This window comes from Brienomyrus brachyistius, chromosome 11 (assembly GCF_023856365.1).
Source record: "Brienomyrus brachyistius isolate T26 chromosome 11, BBRACH_0.4, whole genome shotgun sequence".
Taxonomy (NCBI): Eukaryota; Metazoa; Chordata; class Actinopteri; order Osteoglossiformes; family Mormyridae; genus Brienomyrus; species Brienomyrus brachyistius.
Window position 1 is genome coordinate 27,045,825 of NC_064543.1, and position 20,322 is coordinate 27,066,146.

General features: G+C 46.1%; 1 protein-coding gene across 18 annotated transcripts in view; it reads right to left on the minus strand.

Moving 5' to 3' along the window:
- Positions 1-925: 925 nt before the first annotated feature.
- The window catches only part of LOC125751680 (pleckstrin homology domain-containing family A member 7-like), a 75,178-nt gene continuing 55,781 nt past the window's right edge, over positions 926-20,322 (minus strand). For 8 of the 18 annotated variants that reach the window (XM_049030815.1, XM_049030816.1, XM_049030821.1 and 5 more), the window contains 21 exons: positions 19,831-20,298; positions 18,351-18,891; positions 16,416-16,499; positions 15,978-16,091; positions 15,210-15,263; positions 13,929-13,997; positions 13,138-13,218; positions 12,789-12,938; positions 12,325-12,426; positions 11,024-11,135; positions 10,691-10,920; positions 10,410-10,607; positions 9,954-10,059; positions 9,756-9,847; positions 9,044-9,262; positions 8,640-8,774; positions 8,414-8,488; positions 5,954-6,115; positions 5,439-5,572; positions 5,125-5,258; positions 926-1,609 (listed from right to left, as the gene is read on the minus strand). In XM_049030815.1, the coding sequence (XP_048886772.1) occupies positions 1,587-1,609; positions 5,125-5,258; positions 5,439-5,572; positions 5,954-6,115; positions 8,414-8,488; positions 8,640-8,774; positions 9,044-9,262; positions 9,756-9,847; positions 9,954-10,059; positions 10,410-10,607; positions 10,691-10,920; positions 11,024-11,135; positions 12,325-12,426; positions 12,789-12,938; positions 13,138-13,218; positions 13,929-13,997; positions 15,210-15,263; positions 15,978-16,091; positions 16,416-16,499; positions 18,351-18,891; positions 19,831-20,298 (3,283 nt within the window). In that variant the 3' untranslated portion in view covers positions 926-1,586. The remainder of the gene's footprint in view (positions 1,610-5,124; positions 5,259-5,438; positions 5,573-5,953; positions 6,116-8,413; positions 8,489-8,639; positions 8,775-9,043; positions 9,263-9,755; positions 9,848-9,953; positions 10,060-10,409; positions 10,608-10,690; positions 10,921-11,023; positions 11,136-12,324; positions 12,427-12,788; positions 12,939-13,137; positions 13,219-13,928; positions 13,998-15,209; positions 15,264-15,977; positions 16,092-16,415; positions 16,500-18,350; positions 18,892-19,830; positions 20,299-20,322) is intronic. The other 10 variants (XM_049030831.1, XM_049030813.1, XM_049030829.1 and 7 more) reach the window with 7 other exon arrangements.

A 20,322-nucleotide genomic window follows, 5' to 3' on the forward strand; every position in this document is an offset into this window, starting at 1 on the left:
TTTCTGATGAGGTTAAAAGTGTGTGTGTGTGTGTGTGTATGTGTGTGTATGTGTGTGTGTGTGCGTGCAGTCTAGATCCAGGGGCTAACTGTCCCCACAATATCATAAAATCTGTCATTTTGACATTGGGGGAACCATTTTTTTTCCGGGAAAATCAGTCTTATAAAGATTGTGACTGCAATCAAAAAAGTAAAAATGACAAAAGTCTCATACTTTGTGGCTACTTATGGCAAAGGTTAGGGCTGGGTAGGGGTTAAGCTCAACATGTTGCAATGAGTTTTCTCCATAGAAATGAACGGAGAGTCCCCACAAAGATATAGTTACAAACCTGTCTGTACGTATGTGTCTGTGTGTGTGTTTAATACAATACTGGTATCTTCTGGCTCTGAAAATCTATTCCATTTAAATATATACATTAGAATTGAAAATGATTTTCATGTGTCTGTAAATCTTTGTATGTTGGGGAAACTGTACAGGTCTTTTTTGTAGAGGCATAAAACTTTTTGTGCTAAATCTTAAAGTGCAGACAAGATATAATTACTATTGTCTTTGAAATGCACACTGGGGAATAATCCTGTATAATCTACTAGGCAAAGACGGATGGCTGGGAATTGTCTTTAGTGGGTTTCTAGTGGCAGATATATAGTTATTTATTATATATATTATATATATATTAAGTTAGTAGAACAGCAGACATCACCTCCAATTATGAAAGGCAGCATAATTAGCACATAGTATTTCTGTGCTTTACTCAGTACAGCTTAGGCATGTGGAGCTTGCCACCTACATGTTGAGGCGGAGGGAATCAACACTAATTGAACACCAGTTGAACATCAATAAAATTTCCAGTAGATTTTATATTTGTAATGCGCATGTAGAATGCATAATGACAGTATAGTTATTAAATACCTGAAGAGTCAAAATGTCTGGTTAATATCTTTAATATTTATGTTAAAAAATTACATTTCACATGTTTGTTCTTCTGCTCATTTTTTCCCCGGAAAATATTAAGCTTTTTTCCTCCCACGCAAAAAAAATACATTTCAATTGGCAAAAATTTGCATGAAGCTTTAGCTGGGTATTGGGTTACACAAAAATAATATCTTCAGCAATCTGATGTAAGAACATATATTTTTTTTCTTTTCACAAAAATACAATTCACATTTGATGCAAATCTTTTTGTCCAAAAAAATTCCCTTAAAATTAAGAGCACACTGCAAAACACAGCAAATTATTCTCATCTTGGGGTTAAAACTCTAACTGCTCAGTTTGCACATCATACAATGTATGCTAAAAGTGCATCAGTACATGTGTATAAAATTATGATTCTACAACATTATCACTGTTAGACATTTACACTGCTAATATATTCACAGCGGTCTCACAGGCAAGAGTTTTGTTTGCTTTTTAAAAATAGTTGAGTTTTAATACCAGTAAAAAGATCATAAAAATGAATCCTGCAGCTATCGCATAATGCTGTGCAATGAAAGAACCACATATCAGTTTATAATGCCAAGGTTCTTTAAAATGCTCCTCTTTCCATGCGTCTGGTGTCCGGCTGCAGCTGCTCACTGTTTAAGAGCATCTCAGTGCTGAGCAACTGCTTTCGCTGTGGGGGCAAATGCCAGAGAGAAGGGCTCAGCGCTTACTGCAGCTCCACGGAAACATGTGACAGGTCTGCATATTACTACAGTACCACGGAAACATGCGACAGGTCTGCATATTACTACAGTACCATGGAAACATGCGACAGGTCTGCATATTACTACAGTACCACGGAAACATGCGACAGATCCGCATATACTGCCACAACTCAGCTACCCTTAGCGTTCACTTTTCATCTGAAAATCATTCACTGTTTTAAATTCTTTTACTGCATTCAATTTAATGTGACATACAGAACTTCATTCTGTGAATTGGAGCTATGTGTTTAATTCTAAGATAATTCACAATTAGATGACGAGGAAAATGGGCTGACAGGTTTATTAGGAGGTTTTAGTAAATAGCCAGAAGGAGACGATGTGCACTACTGTGCACTATGAATCACCTCGTCATGTTCACTGTGCACAATAAATCACCTTGGTGTGTTCACTGTGCACTATGAATCACCTCATCATGTTCACTGTGCACTATGAATCACCTCGTCATGTTCACTGTGCACAATAAATCACCTTGGTGTGTTCACTGTGCACTATGAATTAGCTTGGCGTGTTCACTGTGCATTATGGATAGCGTTAACATGTTCACTGTGTTCTGTAGATCACCACAGTCCCTGTGTTCTGTGGAACATCATGTTTTATGAATCACTATGTCTACCGCGTTCTATGGAACACTGAGTTCTATGGGTCACCTTACCATAATCACAATGTTCACCTCTACACTCTGAGACCTCGCAGATGCCTCTCTCAATGTAAAATAAATAATCTGAATTATTTTTAATAATCAGCACAATGTTTTCACTGAATCATTGTGTTCTGTGACTCACTGTGTTCATTGTGTTCTATGAATCACCATGGTCACTGTGTTCTATGAATGACCATATTCACTGTGTTCTGTGGAACATTATATTCCATGAATCACCACAGTTACTGTGTTCTATGAATCACCATCATCACTGTTTCATGCATCACCTTACCCAGTGTATTAACTCTGTGCCTTAGAGCTGCTTCCCTCAGTATAAAATGTATTATTTAATATTCATTCATTCAGGAGCATTCAAGACCATGCAGGTAAAGAGGAAAATGATGCTTCTGTTTTTATTTTCAGAGTCACTGTGCAAACCCACTGCACCCCTGAGAAAAGGGCTGTGGCCACAATGCAAGCATGAAACAGGGGGCTCCGATACCAGCAGCCGTGCTGCCGTGCCCTTAATTAGGGAGCCCAATCTGCAGCGGCCCAGTCAACATCTCCGGCTCTAATACTGGAATTAAACAGTAAAGTTTCATGTAATTCTCAGAATATGAGTATATAACATTATATGCAGGTAATGGAAATGTACATTGATTAATTAAAATTATTTACATATTTTCTCAGTTTGTGCTCTATCATTATCACTGCCACCTCACAGTTCCTGGCCTGAAATCTCTCTATTCAAAGAGTGTCTGTCTGTGCCGACACTGCCTGCGATGGCTCCAGGCAACCCTGACTTGCGTATTTTTGGATGTTTCCAAAAAGGAGCACTAACACAGTGTCACAATTACATTTCACTTTTGTTTTGCCTGGCGGATATGTATATGAAAAAGCAGAGAATAAGAAATGAAAAATACACAAGATACATGAGGAGCAAAGCATCATGGGGCGGATGAAGGGAGCCGGCAGAAGCTGGGCACCCGAATGAGACCAATGACAAAAATGACATGAGTGTTCATGCACAAAGGTGAGCATGCAGGAGCAAGCAGCCCACCCCTGTGCACCCAGTACACTGTGTAAGCAGATGGGGGGCCAGTGATACGCTTGGGAGAAGGATTAATCAGGCAGAGCCGGTTACTCAGTCTGTGTGTGTGTGTGTGTGTGTGTGTGGATTATATTTTTATTACATTGTGGGGACCAAATGGCCCCCACAATGTGATGAAAGCCTGTTATTTTGATATTGTTGGGACCATTTTTCAGGTCCCCTCAAACATCTGTGAATGAAATCAAAAATGTAATGCTAAAAGTCTCATACTTAGTTTGGTTACTTCTGGTTAAGGTTAGGGCTGGGTAGGGGTTAAGGTCGTCATGGTAGGATTAGACTTTTCTCCATAGAAATGAAGGAAGAGTCCCCACAAAGACATAATTACAAACCTGTGTGTGTGTGTGTGTGCGCGCGTGTCTGTGTGAGTGTGTACATGTGCATGTATTCGCATGTCATTTTGTGGGTGTGTGTGTGCATACGCATGCGTGTCTCTGTGTATATGTGTGTGTGTATATTGTTCATGTGTGTGTCTACTGAGTCTGCCTACACGTTATGTTCTCCAGTTCCATGTTCATCTTCTACCGGGTTCCAATACTGCAACATACAGGACAAGTACGAGATTGAGAGAGGAGAGATGGGAGCACAGTTACATGGCATTTAAAACTCATCTGTCTCATTGCCAAGGTGGGTACTAGTGGGCTCCAGTCTCTGTGACTTACAGGAGAATGTCCTTCCTCCTAGTGCTGGCACAGAGACAAACAGCCCAAGCAGCACATGCTGCCTGGTTAAGCCGGGGCTGTGTGCAGGGACGGCGGGAATGGCGCATGCTTGGACGAGCAGCGAGCGCAAGCTGCGAAGGCGGCTGAAGCAGATCAGCAAAGCCCTGCACGCACTGGCAGTGTCAGACGAGCGGTTAGTCCTTACTTTGATCGCTCTTATTAGACAAACGTGTAGTGAAATCCATTGCTTAGGGGAGGGGGAGGTGGCGGTGCAGGAGGGGGGGTGGGGGAATCGCGCACCTGCTGTGGCGCTGCAGGGAGGCACACAGGGACAGAGTGGCGTTAGGCATGCAGCGGCCACGAGGGGGCACTGCAAACCCCGTCATCTCTACCACACTCGATATTTACTTCTAATACACTCATTTACCTTGAATATGTAGTTTTACTTACAATTTGATTCCTATTATGTGTTTGTACTCTCATATCTCTAATACATATACATATAATGTATATGTGTGCAGTTTCCATATTTCACAGTAACCCTCCCCAGGAAAGAAAGTTGTTAGAATTAGTTCATGCTAAAGGACTGACAGTGTGGGATGTCAGAGAGCTGGCTGACTGAAAGACAGAAGAGCTGCATCAAATATTAAATGACAAACACCATGGTATTCCTGTCCGTTTCTTATAAAATCATGGTTTGCAGTGGCTGGGAATGTCAGAATAAAGGTCAGGAATTTAATCAATTTAAAATTGGTAAGTGTTAAAAAGTAACAGATTAGGACAGCTGTCACACAATATCTCAGGCAAACGGAGGATTCCCTATATGTGTCACTACCATAAAAATAAATGAAATTCTGAGCACTTTATATAACTTTCTGCAGTGTCACAGCTTGGCTGTGCAGAATCCTCCCCCCACTCCGAGACACGAGATGCTTGACTCTGTCTATAAATAACTGCAGCGCACAGGGCCTGCTGTTAAGCTCACGTTACTGCTCACTGCAGAGCGCTTACCTGCTGCCTGCCTGCCCTTCTGCAGTGCCTCAGACGGCAGCACGTAGGTCACAGCCATCGTGTGCTCCTGCGGGGCGGCCTCAGTACCCGGCATGGGCGTCCTGTCTGGCTCGCCAGACAGCATGATCTGGACACTTACAGACACACACACATGCCAAGTCAAGTTGTAACCTTCATAGCTAAGACATTCCAATAACCCTGGCGGTGCCGGTCGGGCCCCTTCTGGCGAGAGCTGCAGGCGTTCTTATGGTATCCCAGGTGTAGATCAGGTCACATCCCAGAACCCCTGGCGCCATGGCAGTGAGGTGTGGTACCTGGACAGGCCTAGGACGGTCTTGATGCGCTGTGCCTTACGGTGCCGCGTCTCTCTGTCTTCCTGGGTGAGCTGCTCGTCCTGCTCGGGGTCCATGTAGTGCTGGGGGACTGGCAGCTTCAGGGGCAGGGAGAGCTGCACAGACACACACACACACACACACACACACAGACACACACACACACACACACCATATACTGTATGTTAGTATTTCTATATTTGTGGGGACTCTCCATTCATTTCTATGGGAAAACCATAATCCCAGCAATGATAACCTTAACCCCTAATCAGCCCTAACCTTAACATTAAGTAACCAAACAAAATATGAGACTTTTGGCATTTTTAGTTTTTTAAATGCAGTCAGATTTTTATAAAATTGAGTTTCCCCTTAGGGAACGAAATAAGTGGTTTATAGTGGGTCATAAATCTTAGCCCCAGGCCCAGTTACATGCATAAGGGTTAAGCATATGTATATGTACACATAGTCATGTGACCAAGTGAGCGTGGGGTCTTTGCCTGATGGTGGAGGTCTAGGCTGTCATCCAGGTCCTCCAGGTCCCGCCCTCTCATCGGCATGGCGACGGCGGTCAGCCACTCGTCGGAATGGGGGCGGGGGAGCTCATCTCTTTGGACAGTGCGCTCCAGGAGCTGCAGGTCGAAGTCTTGCTCTCGCTTCCACTGTGGGGTCAGACAAACAGACGTGTCACCCCCCCATCCTGCCCCACATGCGCCCCCTGCTGGAACAGCACATGCCATGCTCTGGGTACCCGTGCTCCCGAGATGCCAATTTCTGAGATTGTGCACTTCCACATTGTGCGGGTAGATGATGCTGCTTCGGTTTACAGTACAATACAGTGCCCACCCAAGGCCCCCGAAGCTAGCAGCAGCATAGCTCTCTGCTACTGTGATCTTGTGGTTTTATATACAAAACCAGTGAGCAAAGTGGAAATGTTCATTCTTATGGCTGTATAATACGTTTGCGTTGAGCCTGCACCATGACCTACACAAGCGGCCTATTCTGTCATAAGCGTTTATACTTGTGCGCTGATGTGTCTGTTACATAGTTTTGGACGTTCTATTCATTGTCATCCCACCCTGTGTGACTGTTGAATCATGCAACTGCAACAGAAAAACAAGCATTTAACAAAGTATCCATTTATCGAGTCCAGCTTATATTAGCTCTGCTTCATAACTTCCCACAGACAAATTTGGAATAATGTTGAGCTGCTACAAAGTCACTTTTCATGCATTTTCCCTTTTAAATTTAGCGTAAATACTTTTTTTAGTCTTGTAAAGTACAGAATAAACTTAATGGAGGTACGTGACATTGGTGGCATCACCCTGGGTGTTTTGTAGACCTGTTGCTATGACAACTAGTGGTATTATGCTTATTTAATACTAGATATAAATAGCACTTCAGTTTCAATCAGTGATATACGTAGATAGATAGAGAGAGAGAGAGAGAGAGAGAGAGAGAGAGAGGAGAGATAGAGAGCTCCAGAAGATGAATGATGGATTTTCACCTTTCTATTGACCACAGCTCAATCTCTTGACCTCCAGTAAACACTCATCACACCCCAATTGCTCTGCACATGCAGTCAAATCAACCAGAATTTCTGACATCATTGAATACTGTTCATAACAAACAGGTGTCAGTCAAATGAGCTTAATTGTATTTATTGTTATAAATCTGGCAAACAAGCCAGTGTTTCAGATTAAGTTTGGGTTTTTGAACACTAATTTAATGTCAGTCAGTAAATAGCTAACACACACAAACACACACACACACACACACACACACACACACACACACACACACACACACACACACACACACACACACACACACACACACACACACACACACAGAGCACACGTCCCTCTGAGATATGGTGAGTACTGTTTGATTTGGAAGCAGCTTGCCATACTCGAGATGGGTCCTCAGAATGAATCAACCAGTCAATTGTGTGTGTTTGGTTGGGGGGGGGGATCTGCATAAATTCGCTTACAAAAAAATCCATCTGAGCCCCCGGCCTCATTGTGCTACAGGACAAAATGGCGGCCCTCTGCAGAAATGAAACGCATACAGACTTATGAATTATCGGGAATGAAAAACCAGCCAGCATCCATTGATTAGCAAAGTATTTTATTTTATAAGTGCACACGTCTACATAAAAAAAAAAGATATTGTGCATCACTTATTGTACTTGCAGTCTAAAACTCTAATTGGTAGGTATACAGTCAATAATGTAGTTCTGGTTATCAGTGATAGGACACTAATGAAAGGCACTCACTGTTAACAAAGGCTTCATCTACTTATAGGATCTTATGGACAAAAAGATTCACCATTTTCTGTGGCACTAACCCCCCAGTTTTGTGCATCAGCAGTGCCATCATCTTTGAGGGCATACCTGGTGACAGTTTACGAAGTAAAAATGTGAATATGCTTATAAAGGTCAGTAACAGGGCACTCTGCGTAGATTATCACTACAGGCATGTAACTTCCTGTGTTATGTGTCACGCATGCATTATTTACTGCAGGCGATCAATGCGACCGCTGGCTATAAGCGACAAGCTGCACGCAGGAGTGTAAGTTCTGGTTATGTCCAAAGTTCTAGTAAAGTCTTTTTAAAAAAATAAAATGTAAAAAGCAGCACAATGAGGCCTGGCGAGAGGGACAGTTGGTTAGACAATATAACGGGTGATGGACCCAGTTAAAAGCATGGGAGTTAGCGAGCTAGGAGTGGTGTGTCAGGGCACCGACTGACTGGTGGCCAGGAAGAGGGAGATCTGGGCGTGGGAGGAGGTGACAGGACAGAGCCGGAAAGACGGAAGCTAACTGGCTGATTACCTCACAGTATTGTCACGGCAACATCGCTTAGCCACTCTGGGAATATGTTCCACTACTTTAGATGGGGAGGAAGCGGGGGTGTTTCAGTGATGTTTGGATGGACCCTTCGACCCCCCCCCCCAAACCTGAGCGGCCGGATTGTGGTGTTCAGGGAGGGGGTCGACCAGCCCATCCGTCGTCATACAGTGGAGTGAGCGGGCCTGAGGCAAGATAGCAGACACAGCAGGATCTACAAATCTGAAACCTATACAGACCGAATGTACAGAGAGCAGGACACGGACTGCGGTTCACTGGGGAACATATATGCTATGCAATCAAAAGCAACCGAAATGTATAATGATCTGTGCCCACCAAGGAACTGGCAAATCCTTCACACTGTTGGCCTCCTTCTCTTGGGGCCTGAAAGTCAGACTGTGGAGCTCGGTGTTGCAGAAAGAGCAGGTAGAGGATGTATCTTCCCACTAGGTGTCTGAAAATCTCAAGTGTCTGTGATGGGAAAGGAAGCGTGATGAAGGTCCTTCCCTCTCTTAATTAATTCTGTTACGCCAGTGTAACAGGAACACTGCCATTTCTCCCTAAACGGAGAGTGCCCCTCCCTTCACAGCTGGCCTGCATCCCCAGTGCAATCACCTGCAACCCCAGATCCCTCAATGCAGAGGATGACCTAACTGTGAAGCAGGCTTAACTGACATGTTATTCTGTTATGCTGGCCTTGTTGGCGGAGGAGTTTAGTCATTTTAGCGGTTCTAACGTACTGAGCCCTGGTCTGTGGAGGGGGGCCGTGAGGCAGGGGCCGAGGCCCGGGAGGAGGTGGAGGAGGCAGCCGAGCGCTCCCCCTGGCTGAGGTTCCGCTTACGCTCCCGGACCAGCGCCTTCTGGTGCCGCTTCATGCGCTCCAACTGCTCTTCGGCGCTCATGCGACCCCCCTGCTGCTCCCCCGAGTACAGTCTCTCCAGCGCGCTCCTCGGTCTCTCCTGGGGGGGGGGTATTAGCACAGGCAGCAGAAGTAGTCAGTCAGAGTGTACGAGAGGCTAAACACAAGCAATGGCAACAAAAAGGGTCCCAGCAAGAATCCAAAGGTGCAGGACAGGACCAGGCACAGGAGCATGAACGTGTGTGAGAGAGGCACGGTGATTGGTACAAATCCAGGACCATAGTGCTCTGCAGCAAGATGCATAGCAGGGGGGCAGGAACAGGGAAAGAGGGGACAACAAACTCAAAACCGGACAGGGGGAGGGAGGAGGTAGCAAATAGAACAGGATAAAAAAGGCAAGAAGAAGAACAAACAGCAACGGAAAGCAAACAAAACAGTCGTACCGAGCGAACTGTATTAGTATTTCTGTGATTTTTGATTACACTGCACACAAGGTGTCCTGAGGTACAGATTCTTTAACTTTTAACATTTAATTTATAATTAAATGGATCTCAGTTTCTGCAGCTCGAATAACCCTTTATTCCCTGACTCACCTTGAGGCTGCACGCTGAGATTCCCCTTCGGAGTGTAACATACGATGAGATGTTGGTGGATTGGTTCAGCCTGGATGTGGAGCCAGCCAGGCCTGTGAGAAAGGCAGATGACGCAGGAGCCCACACACCCCGGCGATGTACGAAACGGCACCCAGCTGTCAGCTACACAAATCCGCAAACAAACAGGCCCAGACTCACCCCTGCTGGGCAATGTCTGGTAGCCGTTTCCAGTCCCTGGCATCGCAGCACTCGCCTGCCCAGGACCAAACAGCTCTGGCTCGCTCTGGTAGGGTCTCAACTCCACCTGGGATACAAAAGCAAAAATGTACCTGAGGTCTGCATTGTGCTGTGTTCAGTCAGCCCTCCATCTTCCATTTTCACAATATACTTAGACTCACACATATACTTCAAGACATAGACTACAAGAGGAAACCCACCCAACACACAGAACACAGAGGAAATCACACAAACAGTGTAATGGTGGGATATGAAACCCCAACACTGAAGTCTGATGCCACCCATTGAGCTACCATGTCCCTCTACAATTATAACATCACACACACAAATATACAACAAAGCATCATTCACTTCAGTGGTAGATGCTAGCTGAATGCATGTGGCAGGTTGTTTTTGGATCGGTCATGTGGGACAGACCTTGTAGTCTCCGTTGATGACCTGGCCGAACTCTCTGTCGCGCTTCCTCTCATCGGACTGGCGCTTGAGGCCACGGACGGACATGGGTTTGATGGCTGTGGTCTCCTTGGGCAGGGGGGGCACGGCAGGGGGCATCTCGTCAGGTCTGTAGATCTGGGGGAGGGGCGGCCTGGGAGGGGCGTCATCCTCATCCAGCTCCTGGAAGGCACAACGCAGCCTCTCTGTTTATCCTGGGGGACTACAGCCTGCCACCCTGGGGACATGCGGCATTTGTCACTCACAGGTAGGTGGGGTCCCTGGTCCTGAGGTAACAAGACAGGGGACAAGAGAGGGGACAAGAGAGGGGACTGCGTAGGCGGTTGAAATAGCTCCATCTGCACGGGGCTGAGGTGGGGACTTCTCTGAGGGCTCCTCTGGGGGCTCCTCTGGGGGGTTTTTGATTGGCTCGCAGGCTCACTCAAGGACAGAGAAGGCACTGAGGGCAGCGATATCGAAGGCACGAGTTTCCTTTCTAGACAGTGAAGCAGACATAGAGTGGAGTTAAGGAAGCTGGGTGGCATCTCCATGACAGCAGCATCACCATGACAGCGGGCTTGTGCGGGCAGCATCCTCACCGGGGTTCTTCACGGAGTCTATGGTGACTTTGTAGTTGGCCTTACTGGAGCTTAGGCCCGCCATGACATCCTCAATTCTCCACAGCTCCTTCTTCATCTCAGTTTTCTCCTGCTATAGGGACACAGAAAGCCTGCATTGATCTCAGGATCACAAGGAGAGCTAGAGCTGGTCCCAGGCGCACAGGTAGTGGTGTAACCTATATGGGACACCAGTCCATTACAGAGCAGGATACATGTATATAAACAATATTACTTAAGTATAAATTAAGTGTAAAGGAAAATTATTCAGTTCAGTTTCTGGTTTTGCTGATGAGAGTTCCAACTGCAGATTTGCAGTGTAATGAATTTGGCTGATTTGGTCCATTGTGCTAACGTGGTCACACAAGTTCCTCTTTCCACACTGCTGTCTGTAACAAGATGTGTCCCTCACTCCTGTCTGTAAATAAACGTGTTTCTCACTCCTGTCTGTAACTAAACGTGTCCCTCACTCCTGTATGTAGCTAAATGCGTCCCTCACTCCTGCCTGTAAGTAAACGTGTCTCTCACTCCTGTCAGTAAGTAAACGTCTCTCACTCCTGTATGTAGCTAAATGCGTCCCTCACTCCTGCCTGTAAGTAAACGTGTCTCTCACTCCTGTCAGTAAGTAAACGTCTCTCACTCCTGTATGTAGCTAAATGCGTCCCTCACTCCTTTATATAATTTAACGTGTCCCTCACTCCTGTCTGACTATACGTGTCCCTCACTCCTGTATGTAACTAAACTCTTGTCTAACTAAACATGTCTCTCACTCTTGTCTGTAACTAAACTTGTCCCTCACTCCTGTATGTAAGTAAATGTGTCTCTCACTCCTGTCTGTAAGTAAACATGTCTCTCACTCCTGTCTGTAACTAAACGTGTCCTTCACTCCTGTCTGTAAGTAAATGTGTCTCTTACTCATGTCTGTAAGTAAATGTGTCTCTCACTCCTGTCTGTAAGTAAACGTGTCCCTCATTCCTGTCTGTGAATAAACGTGTCTCTCACTCCTGTATGTAAGTAAACGTGTTTCTCACTCCTGTCAGTAAGTAAACATGTCTCTCACTCCTGTTTGTAAGTAAACGTGTCTCTAACTCCTGTACATAATTTAACGTGTCCCTCAGTCCTCTCTGAAAAAAAACGTGTCCCTCATTCCTATCTGCACCTAAACGTGTTCCTCACTTCTGTCTGCACCTATTTGTGTCCCTTACTCCTGTCTGTACCTAAACATGTCCCTCACTCCCCGTGGTGACTGAATGCACTTGACCCACTCTTAGAGTGCTCCCCACCTGAGATAGGATTGTGCGCCTCAGCTGAGCCATCAGCGACTCCCTCAGATGGTGCAGATCTATTTCTAGTCGACTGTACTCATTCCAGGCATTCTCCATCTCCTGTGCAACCGAATACTTTTCAGTAAGAACACCCAGGCCAGACAACCAAACCTTGGTCTATTTCAGAAATTGCTATTTTGCTAGTTGACTAAATCTGAAGAGTATATCTATCAGCACCATAAGATCAATAACATACAAAATAATCATACTTTTACAAAAAAAAAAAAAAAAAATATATATATATATATATATATATATATATATATATATATTAAAACATAAAAGATAAGGAAACTGATAATTGTAATTACATTGAACTTCACGTGACTCATAAGTAATATTGGTTTAACATGGTTTCTATCACTAGGTGGCAATAGTGAGCTTGGTATGGTTTAGCTAAGTGGTGCCCAGATCCAACGCACCGTGGACACTCGGGAGATCTCAGCCCGGATGTGAACCAGGTCTTCCTGCAGTAGCCTCTGCTGGTAGGCAATTTTCTCAGCATGGGGCGGCTGGTCGCGGTATTGCTCCATTTGCTGGTGGGATATATCCAGCACCGACTCCAGCTTGTCCTGAGAGGTGAGGGAGTGCCAGGTTTGTATAGAGCACAGAGCAGAAAACAGCCCAGCCACGGACCATAGACTCCCCATGAGCATGGCAACGCTGGCCTTTGTGTGGCCCCATCGGCAATGGTGATCAGGCTCACCGCCTGTATATGCATCAAAAAAAAGCATCAAAAAGTAGGTTGTCACATGGGCTCCATCTGCGTACCTTGTCCTCCTTCAGCATGCGGATCCGTGCCTCCAGCTCTTGTAGTATCTTATCCTGCTCGCAGAGTCTGCTTAACTTCACCTGCAGGGTGTGTGAGAGGTTTGGGTTTATCTGGGCCTCAGGTCTCAGGGCAGCAGAACGAAGAGAACATTCTTTGTTCAGGCATCGCTATAACGAACCAGGGCATCTTCTTGTCGCTATCAAACACTGTACAGATTTGTTTTTAATAATGTTATCAAAGATTAATATTCTAAAACTTTCTCTACAGCCATATTTTAAAAGTCAGATATTCAGAGTTAGTGATGTCTAAAGACAAAAATGAACCAAAGAGACAAGGAAGAAAACATGGCTATCAGACTTTGGTTTACAGTCTTTCTGTCCAAGCTGGTAGTTTTTTCCATACCTTTATTTATAATTCTGTAAAATAAATATTTATGCAGCTAATATTTCGCTGCATTACATTGTTCTCTCAGTTACATGAAATATTCATAAATCTGACAAATTCACCAGTATAAATAGTTAGATTACAACAATATAACCTTGGATAGCATGAAAAAAAATTAAAAGCAAGATAAATATCAAAGTGAAAAATGTAAGAGCTCAAAACCTAATAAATAAATAAATATGTGTGTGTGTGTGTGTGTATACAGTATATATATATATATATATATATATATATATATATGCTATTGCATGCAGTGCAGCATCTGCTAAATTCCTGCTCTGATAAGGAGTTTCTGTTCTCGACGGCGGTAATCCATCCAAAACACATTACATAAAGTCATACTTACATCAACATCGCTCTCAGCTATTTTGACGGGTTTAGCCACCTTGTCTTTGAGTGCTTCACGCCCGGCTACCTAAAAAAGTCACAACAATGTCTTAAATATTATAATAAAAGAGATAACCTCACAGGCAATAGTCATCTTGATGTGATCGTGCATTAGCAGCTAGATTACTGAAAGGAATAAGGGTCTTCATGCTAACGAATAGCTTTCATGAATAACAGAGTAAAAGGCACAGGGACTTAACTTTGTTTTGCAACACACTAAAAAACATTTTGCATTTAATTAAACTCCTTGAAGCTCATGGGGCCTGGAGTTGTCATCTAGTCCTAAATAAAATAATACTGTAACAAAATCATTCAGGGGGTTGTGGCAATTACAGCAGCCAGAGCAGGACGACTGGAAGTCCGCAGTAATCACCAAATCCAGCAAAGGTCCGACTGGCAAGAGTGAGTGCTCTGCATTTGCACAGATGCACCAAGGACAGATGTAAATGATTCGATTTGTATTCTTAGTGGCAATAGGGAAAAAGGAGCACAACATTCAAAATAAATCGTCAGGCCTGGGGAGGAAGCGACAGCAAAGGACAAAAGCATTATGCTGGGGGGGGATTTTATCAGACAGTCACACGCTGAACCCACTGCCACTGAACAAAGTGCTGTCACCGCCTATGTAGGACTGCAGAGAGAGCCGCCTTTGTACTCTGATCCTACTGACTGCAGTGTGACTGCGGTCCCCTGTATCCCTACGGCAACCGCGGCTAAAGTGCAGTGACAGCGCCCAAGCATCCACTGCAGAGCTGTGATATGGAACAGGGATGGAGACTCATTACCTATGTACTACTACCTGACATGCACACAGATTACAATGCAAGACACGCAAGGCAGGCAAATGTCGTGATTTTTGACTGAGCCACAACATGTTAAAATGTTTCTCTGTCTATTTGCATGTATTTTAATCAGGTGTGAGCTATGTGTGAAGTACTCTGTAAGACTGTGGGAATTAAGATCATGGTTGAGATTCCATTCGGTATAAACCATACAACTAAGTATTTATAGCTGTTAAACCATTTTAATAAATACCGGTTATTAATCATATTGGTTACAATTTATTGTGTGATCATAATATTTTATGTTCGACGGGAAGGATCTTTCTTTAAGGGTAACCCAGTGAGTGAGTTTAGCTGGGTGAGTGGTTAAGAGGGGAGGGACAGGCAGGCAGGAGGCGTGCTGCTGGGTGGAGGAGCGCAGAATGGCGGCGAGCGGCAGCGAGGCTGTCCAGTCCCACCTTCAGATCTAGATACTCCAGGTCCGACTTCAGCTGCATGTAAGTATCGTCAGCCTTCGAGCCGGGAGTGAAGAGACATGTCACATGGCATGAAGCTGCAAGGATCACATCTACAAGCGCTACCTGTTTCTCAACACACTCGAGAGGCATCTGTCAACGGCACAGCTAGACTGAGTTACCATGACTACAGGAAACATCCAGATTAATTCATTCTCATAATCCAAATATCGTAGCAGCAATAGGGTAAAGGGAAGCCAGATTCATTTTCTGCATTATCTGCATCCTTTATGGTCAGTTCTGGGGCTATGAAGTCATCCTATCTTTCATAGCGATATTACTTCATTGACATTGAGTGTAGATAGAATTTCACAAGCTCTAGGGTAAAGATGGAGCTTATTTTTCGCTCTGAGAGGCACCGTCCGCTTCTATCACTGTTAGCAGGTCAACAGCAAGGGTGTGAGTGAGAGCAAACCACGAATATGGGGACGGCATATGATCCATGCTCGGCACAGGCAGCAGTGAGAAATTTGGCAAAGCCAGATCGCACTGGCAAAGCGAGCACCAGGCCTGCTGGATGGGTGATGGTGCATGAACAGCTTCAGGCCAGGCTGGTGTGAAATGGACAGGCAGCACATGGCAACAAGGCGGCCAGGTCCAAGCAGGAAAGGGGTGGCCGGGGCCCTCACTGAAGGAGGGCTGACAGCATTCAGCCATACAGACCCATGATGCAGTGAGGGAGGTGGGGCCAGGGGGCATGGGCGGGGTTACCAGGGCATAGGGGCCACTGGACGAGTGCGGAAGGGCTAGCGCGTCTCTGCACACGTCGGCCATCTTAGCCTGGTGCCTCCTTAGCTGGACGAGGAGCAGGGTCAGCTCCTCCAGCTGTGTAGCCAAGGGGGAGGGCAGAGAGAGCAGCTTTTTAATGTACAGTCTGCAGCCCCCTGCCCTCACCTCAGAGGGTGCAGCGGAGCACAAAGGGGGGCGTCGGCAGCTCCTGGGCCATTAGAACCTTCCGGGGTGTGTCATGGCCCAGCCGTGTCCCTCCCAGAGGGGCCCTCTACCAGCAAATATGCTGCTTTTAAACACACACATTCTAGACTAGACAGTGGTGCGGGCTAAAACACATACAGTCAGAGGTGATGGAACTTTCCAGAATATATAACATTACGATTTTTCTACTCTGCCAACAATATGAAAGGGCCTTACCGTTTTCCCGTACAAACTAGGTGCGCTGACTGTATGCGTCATGTAGCCCATGGGTGGTATTGACTTTCTGTGTGTTGGGGTCAACTGTGGGATCAATGAAGAATACGGGTAAATCACACATGGCAGCTTCTAAAGAAAATGACGATTACAGGTAAATCACACTGCAGCTCTGAGGGAAATGACGATTACAGGTAAATCACATGGCAACTCTGAGGGAAATGACGATTACAGGTAAATCACACGGCAGCTCTGAGGGAAAAGAAGATTTCAGTTAAATCACATGGCAGCTCTGAGGGAAATGACGATTACAGGTAAATCACATGGCAACTCTGACGGAAATGACGATTACAGGTAAACCACACGGCAGCTCTGGGGGAAATGACGATTACAGGTAAATCTCACGGCAACTCTGAGGGAAATGATTGATTACAGGTAAAGTGAGGCATTAGGAAGTGACTCAATTCTACTGAAGTTTTGTTACACAAGTATTCATACTTCAGTACCATGGGGAAATTGGCCTTATATGACTTAGTAAGGAATAATAATAAGAGTAACAATTTAAATGCGTTTGAAATAAATATCTCCTGAAAATCAGTGACATAAGTAGACAATTTACCCTGAACATAAATAATGTTTTTTCAGCATTGGTATCCTTGTAGTACTGATACTTAAAGTGGTATCAGTGCGGAGCGATCACACTGGTCAAATGAACTGGACTTTGGGAGTCATGCAGTGTGACACTAGAGAGCGAGATCAGCATCTCTTCTTCAAATATAGGATGTCAGTTTCTGTGCAATTTGTATTTGTATTTCCTGTAAAAGTGATTTTGTTTGTACTTAAACGGCTACTATTCCATAATTACGCGGCATGCCATTCAGGTAATCTGAAGACGCACAAAACTGCCTTCTGTGTGAGAGTGTCCCAGAGAAGGTGTATGACCTTCACGATGGGCGGCCGTCCTTTGTGGCTGCATCTTGCCTTAGTCCCTTTCATTCCTGGGATGAGTTGCAGATTAACTCAACCAGACATGGATGACCAGATTACCAAAAACATAGACCAATATTAGAGGAAATTCTACCTTACATGCCTTGTGTAGGGGACGGCATGGTGGTGCAGTGGTTAGTACTGTTGCCTCACACCTCTGGGACCCGGGTTCGAGTCTCCTCCCTGGGTCACATGTGTGTGGAGTTTGCATGTTCTCCCCATGTCTTCGTGGGGTTTCCTCCAGGTACTCCAGTTTCCCTCCACAGTCCAAAAACATGCTGAGGCTAATTGGAGTTGCTAAATTGCCCACAGGTGTGCATGTGAGAGTGAATGGTGTGTGAATGTGCCCTGCAATGGGCTGGCCCCCCATCCTGGGATGTTCCCTGCCTCGTGCCCATTGCTTCCGGGATAGGCTCCGGACCCCCCGCGACCCAGTAGGATAAGCGGGTTGGAAAATGGGTGGATGGATGCCTTGTGTATTTGAATCTATTGCATTTCATACAGAATTAGATGGACTAAAAGTATACAACACCAAAAGTAAAGATTCACGCATAGACCTGTTTTGCTGAACATTTATTTACTATTAGTAATAGAAGCAGGCTGAGCTACCCAAGCCAGAGATCAGAACATTTATGAAATGATCCTTGAGTTCCTTGATGAGTTTTTGTATCAGCCCAGACCTGTCCTTTCGCCACCTGTCATGACTGAATATCTATCTTATCGCATTTGTCTGCTAGTGTTGTATTGCTAACTTGTCCCTGATCATAATTATTTTGTTATGTGTCTCATGACAAGCTACCCCTCCACCCAGCATGTCCCGCACCCTCAGCTTCCTGGGAAAACTCATCAGGATGCAGTAGTGGATAAATGCTCGTGTACGGCAGAGGGCACCATCATAGGGCATTGCAGAGGTTAATCAGGGGCAGGGTGCTGCTCCTTCTCACCGCTTACCCTGCTGTTCTTGGAGCGCTGCATCTCCTGCGGTGAGCTGGAGGGCGGGACCCTCACCACCGACCTCTCGTCCAGTGGCCTGACAGTGACCCGCTCGGCTGGCGTGTGTGGTCTCCGGGGTGACAGGGCTTTTGGGGGGGGCCCCGGTGGTGGGATGTCGCAGGGGGATGGGGGCACCGAGATGGAGCGGGGCACGTCCAGGGCCGCCCTGTAGGGGGCGGGCTCGCCATAGTCGGGGGAGACACTGTAATTGGGCGCCGTAGGGCTGCCATGCCGGAAGTGCTGTCGCTGCTGCCACTCGTAGAGCTGCCACACCGTGCCCTCCCTGTTGGCGGCCCGCTCCCCCGTCGACATGCGCAGGTGGCTCAGTCGGTCCTGGGCATACTTGTAGTCGCTGGGCAGGTGATGCTGCACTGGGGAGGATCCACCGGCCGGGGAAGGCTGAGCGCTTTTCGGTAAGGACTGGTATGCCTGGAACGCGTGGGCCTTGGCCTGTGCCGGGGGGGTCCGCCGTGGGAGCGTGTGATCAGAGGCATGGAGGCTGAAAATCAGAATGACCGCACTATGAAGTGGAGCGCAGTGCCAACGCTAAACTTATTCATATAAACCCTATGCTTCCGGCCAACTCAACCACGTCTTTTTAAATGCCTTTCATTGATCTACAGGTAACATCCTCCATCAGTGTTAGTGTTATTGCACACTAAACCCAGCAGAGGGTGATGTTGTCCTTACATCAAGTAATTTCTTCTCCAAAAATATTAATAGGCTTGTGGGGAAGTGAGGCATAGTGCGGCTTGTTACAAACTAATTAGTGATTTTCAGTGAAAAAGGGGGAGCAGTGCCCTGATGATTTCTCCCCAGTGCATAAAAACATCTCGCCATATTCTGAGATATGATTCATGAGCTTCCATACATGGTCCAAAGATCATGGGACAAACATGAAGCCATTTTAACCACATTTACAGGCTTCTATAGGAGTTTAAAATGTATAAAAAATGTATAAAGTTAAAAAGTAATTTTTTTCATGTAGGGATGTAATGTAAACTATGTCTGTGTGGCCTGCAGGAGAAAGGTGTGTGTGTGTGTGTGTGCGTGTGTGCGTGCGTGTTTGTGTATGGGAGTGTGTGTCTGTGTGTGCGTGTGTGTGTGTGCGTGTGTGTGTGTGTGTGTCAGCGGGTATACCTGTCCTTATAGGGACACAATGTCCCCATAACCGGTTTCCCGGTCCCCTTAAGGGAAAACTCTATTTTATAAAAATCAGTAACTGCTATTAAAAAACTAAAAATGCAAAAATTCTTGTATTTTGCTTGGTTACTTATGGTTAGGGCAGGGTGGGGGTTAAGGTTGTCATAGTTAGCGTTAGCATTTTTCCCATAGAAGTGAATGAGCGGGCCCCATAAGGATAGGTACAGTATACCCTACATGTGCGTGTGTGTGTGTGTGTGTCTGCTTCGTATGGTGGCTGCCTCGGGCCCCTGACCTCTTGGGGTCTCCCTTCTGCACCTTCACCCAGTGCTCCACCTGGGCCAGCGTGCTCTTCCTCTGCACTTGCTTCTCCGCATCGGAGCAGGCGGCCCCACCCTTCATATACGTCCCGCTGGGGTTGGGCTCGAGCCGCAGGACGCTTGGGGACAGGCGGCTGCTGTGCGCGGGTGGTGCCTGGGGGACTGCTGTATCCAGGGGCCGACCTCCCGTTTCTATGGAGACTGCGGGGGGCTGCAGCTGGCTCTGGCCCTCCGGTGTGTCCTTCAGGAAAGTGGGGTCCCGCTCCTTGCTGGCCTCTTCAGTCGTCTCCATGCTGAAGGAGTTGCCGTCGGGCGGCTCCGTGCTCTCAGATTGGTGCAAGCCTTCCGGCTGAGATGCGGTCCTGCTGTGATTATTGACGTGATTGGTTTGTGGGGCTGCCTGTCGCTCAAAAGGTCCCGCCTGCTTCGGTTTCTCAGACTCCCTGCAAATGCAGTGACAGTCGGTA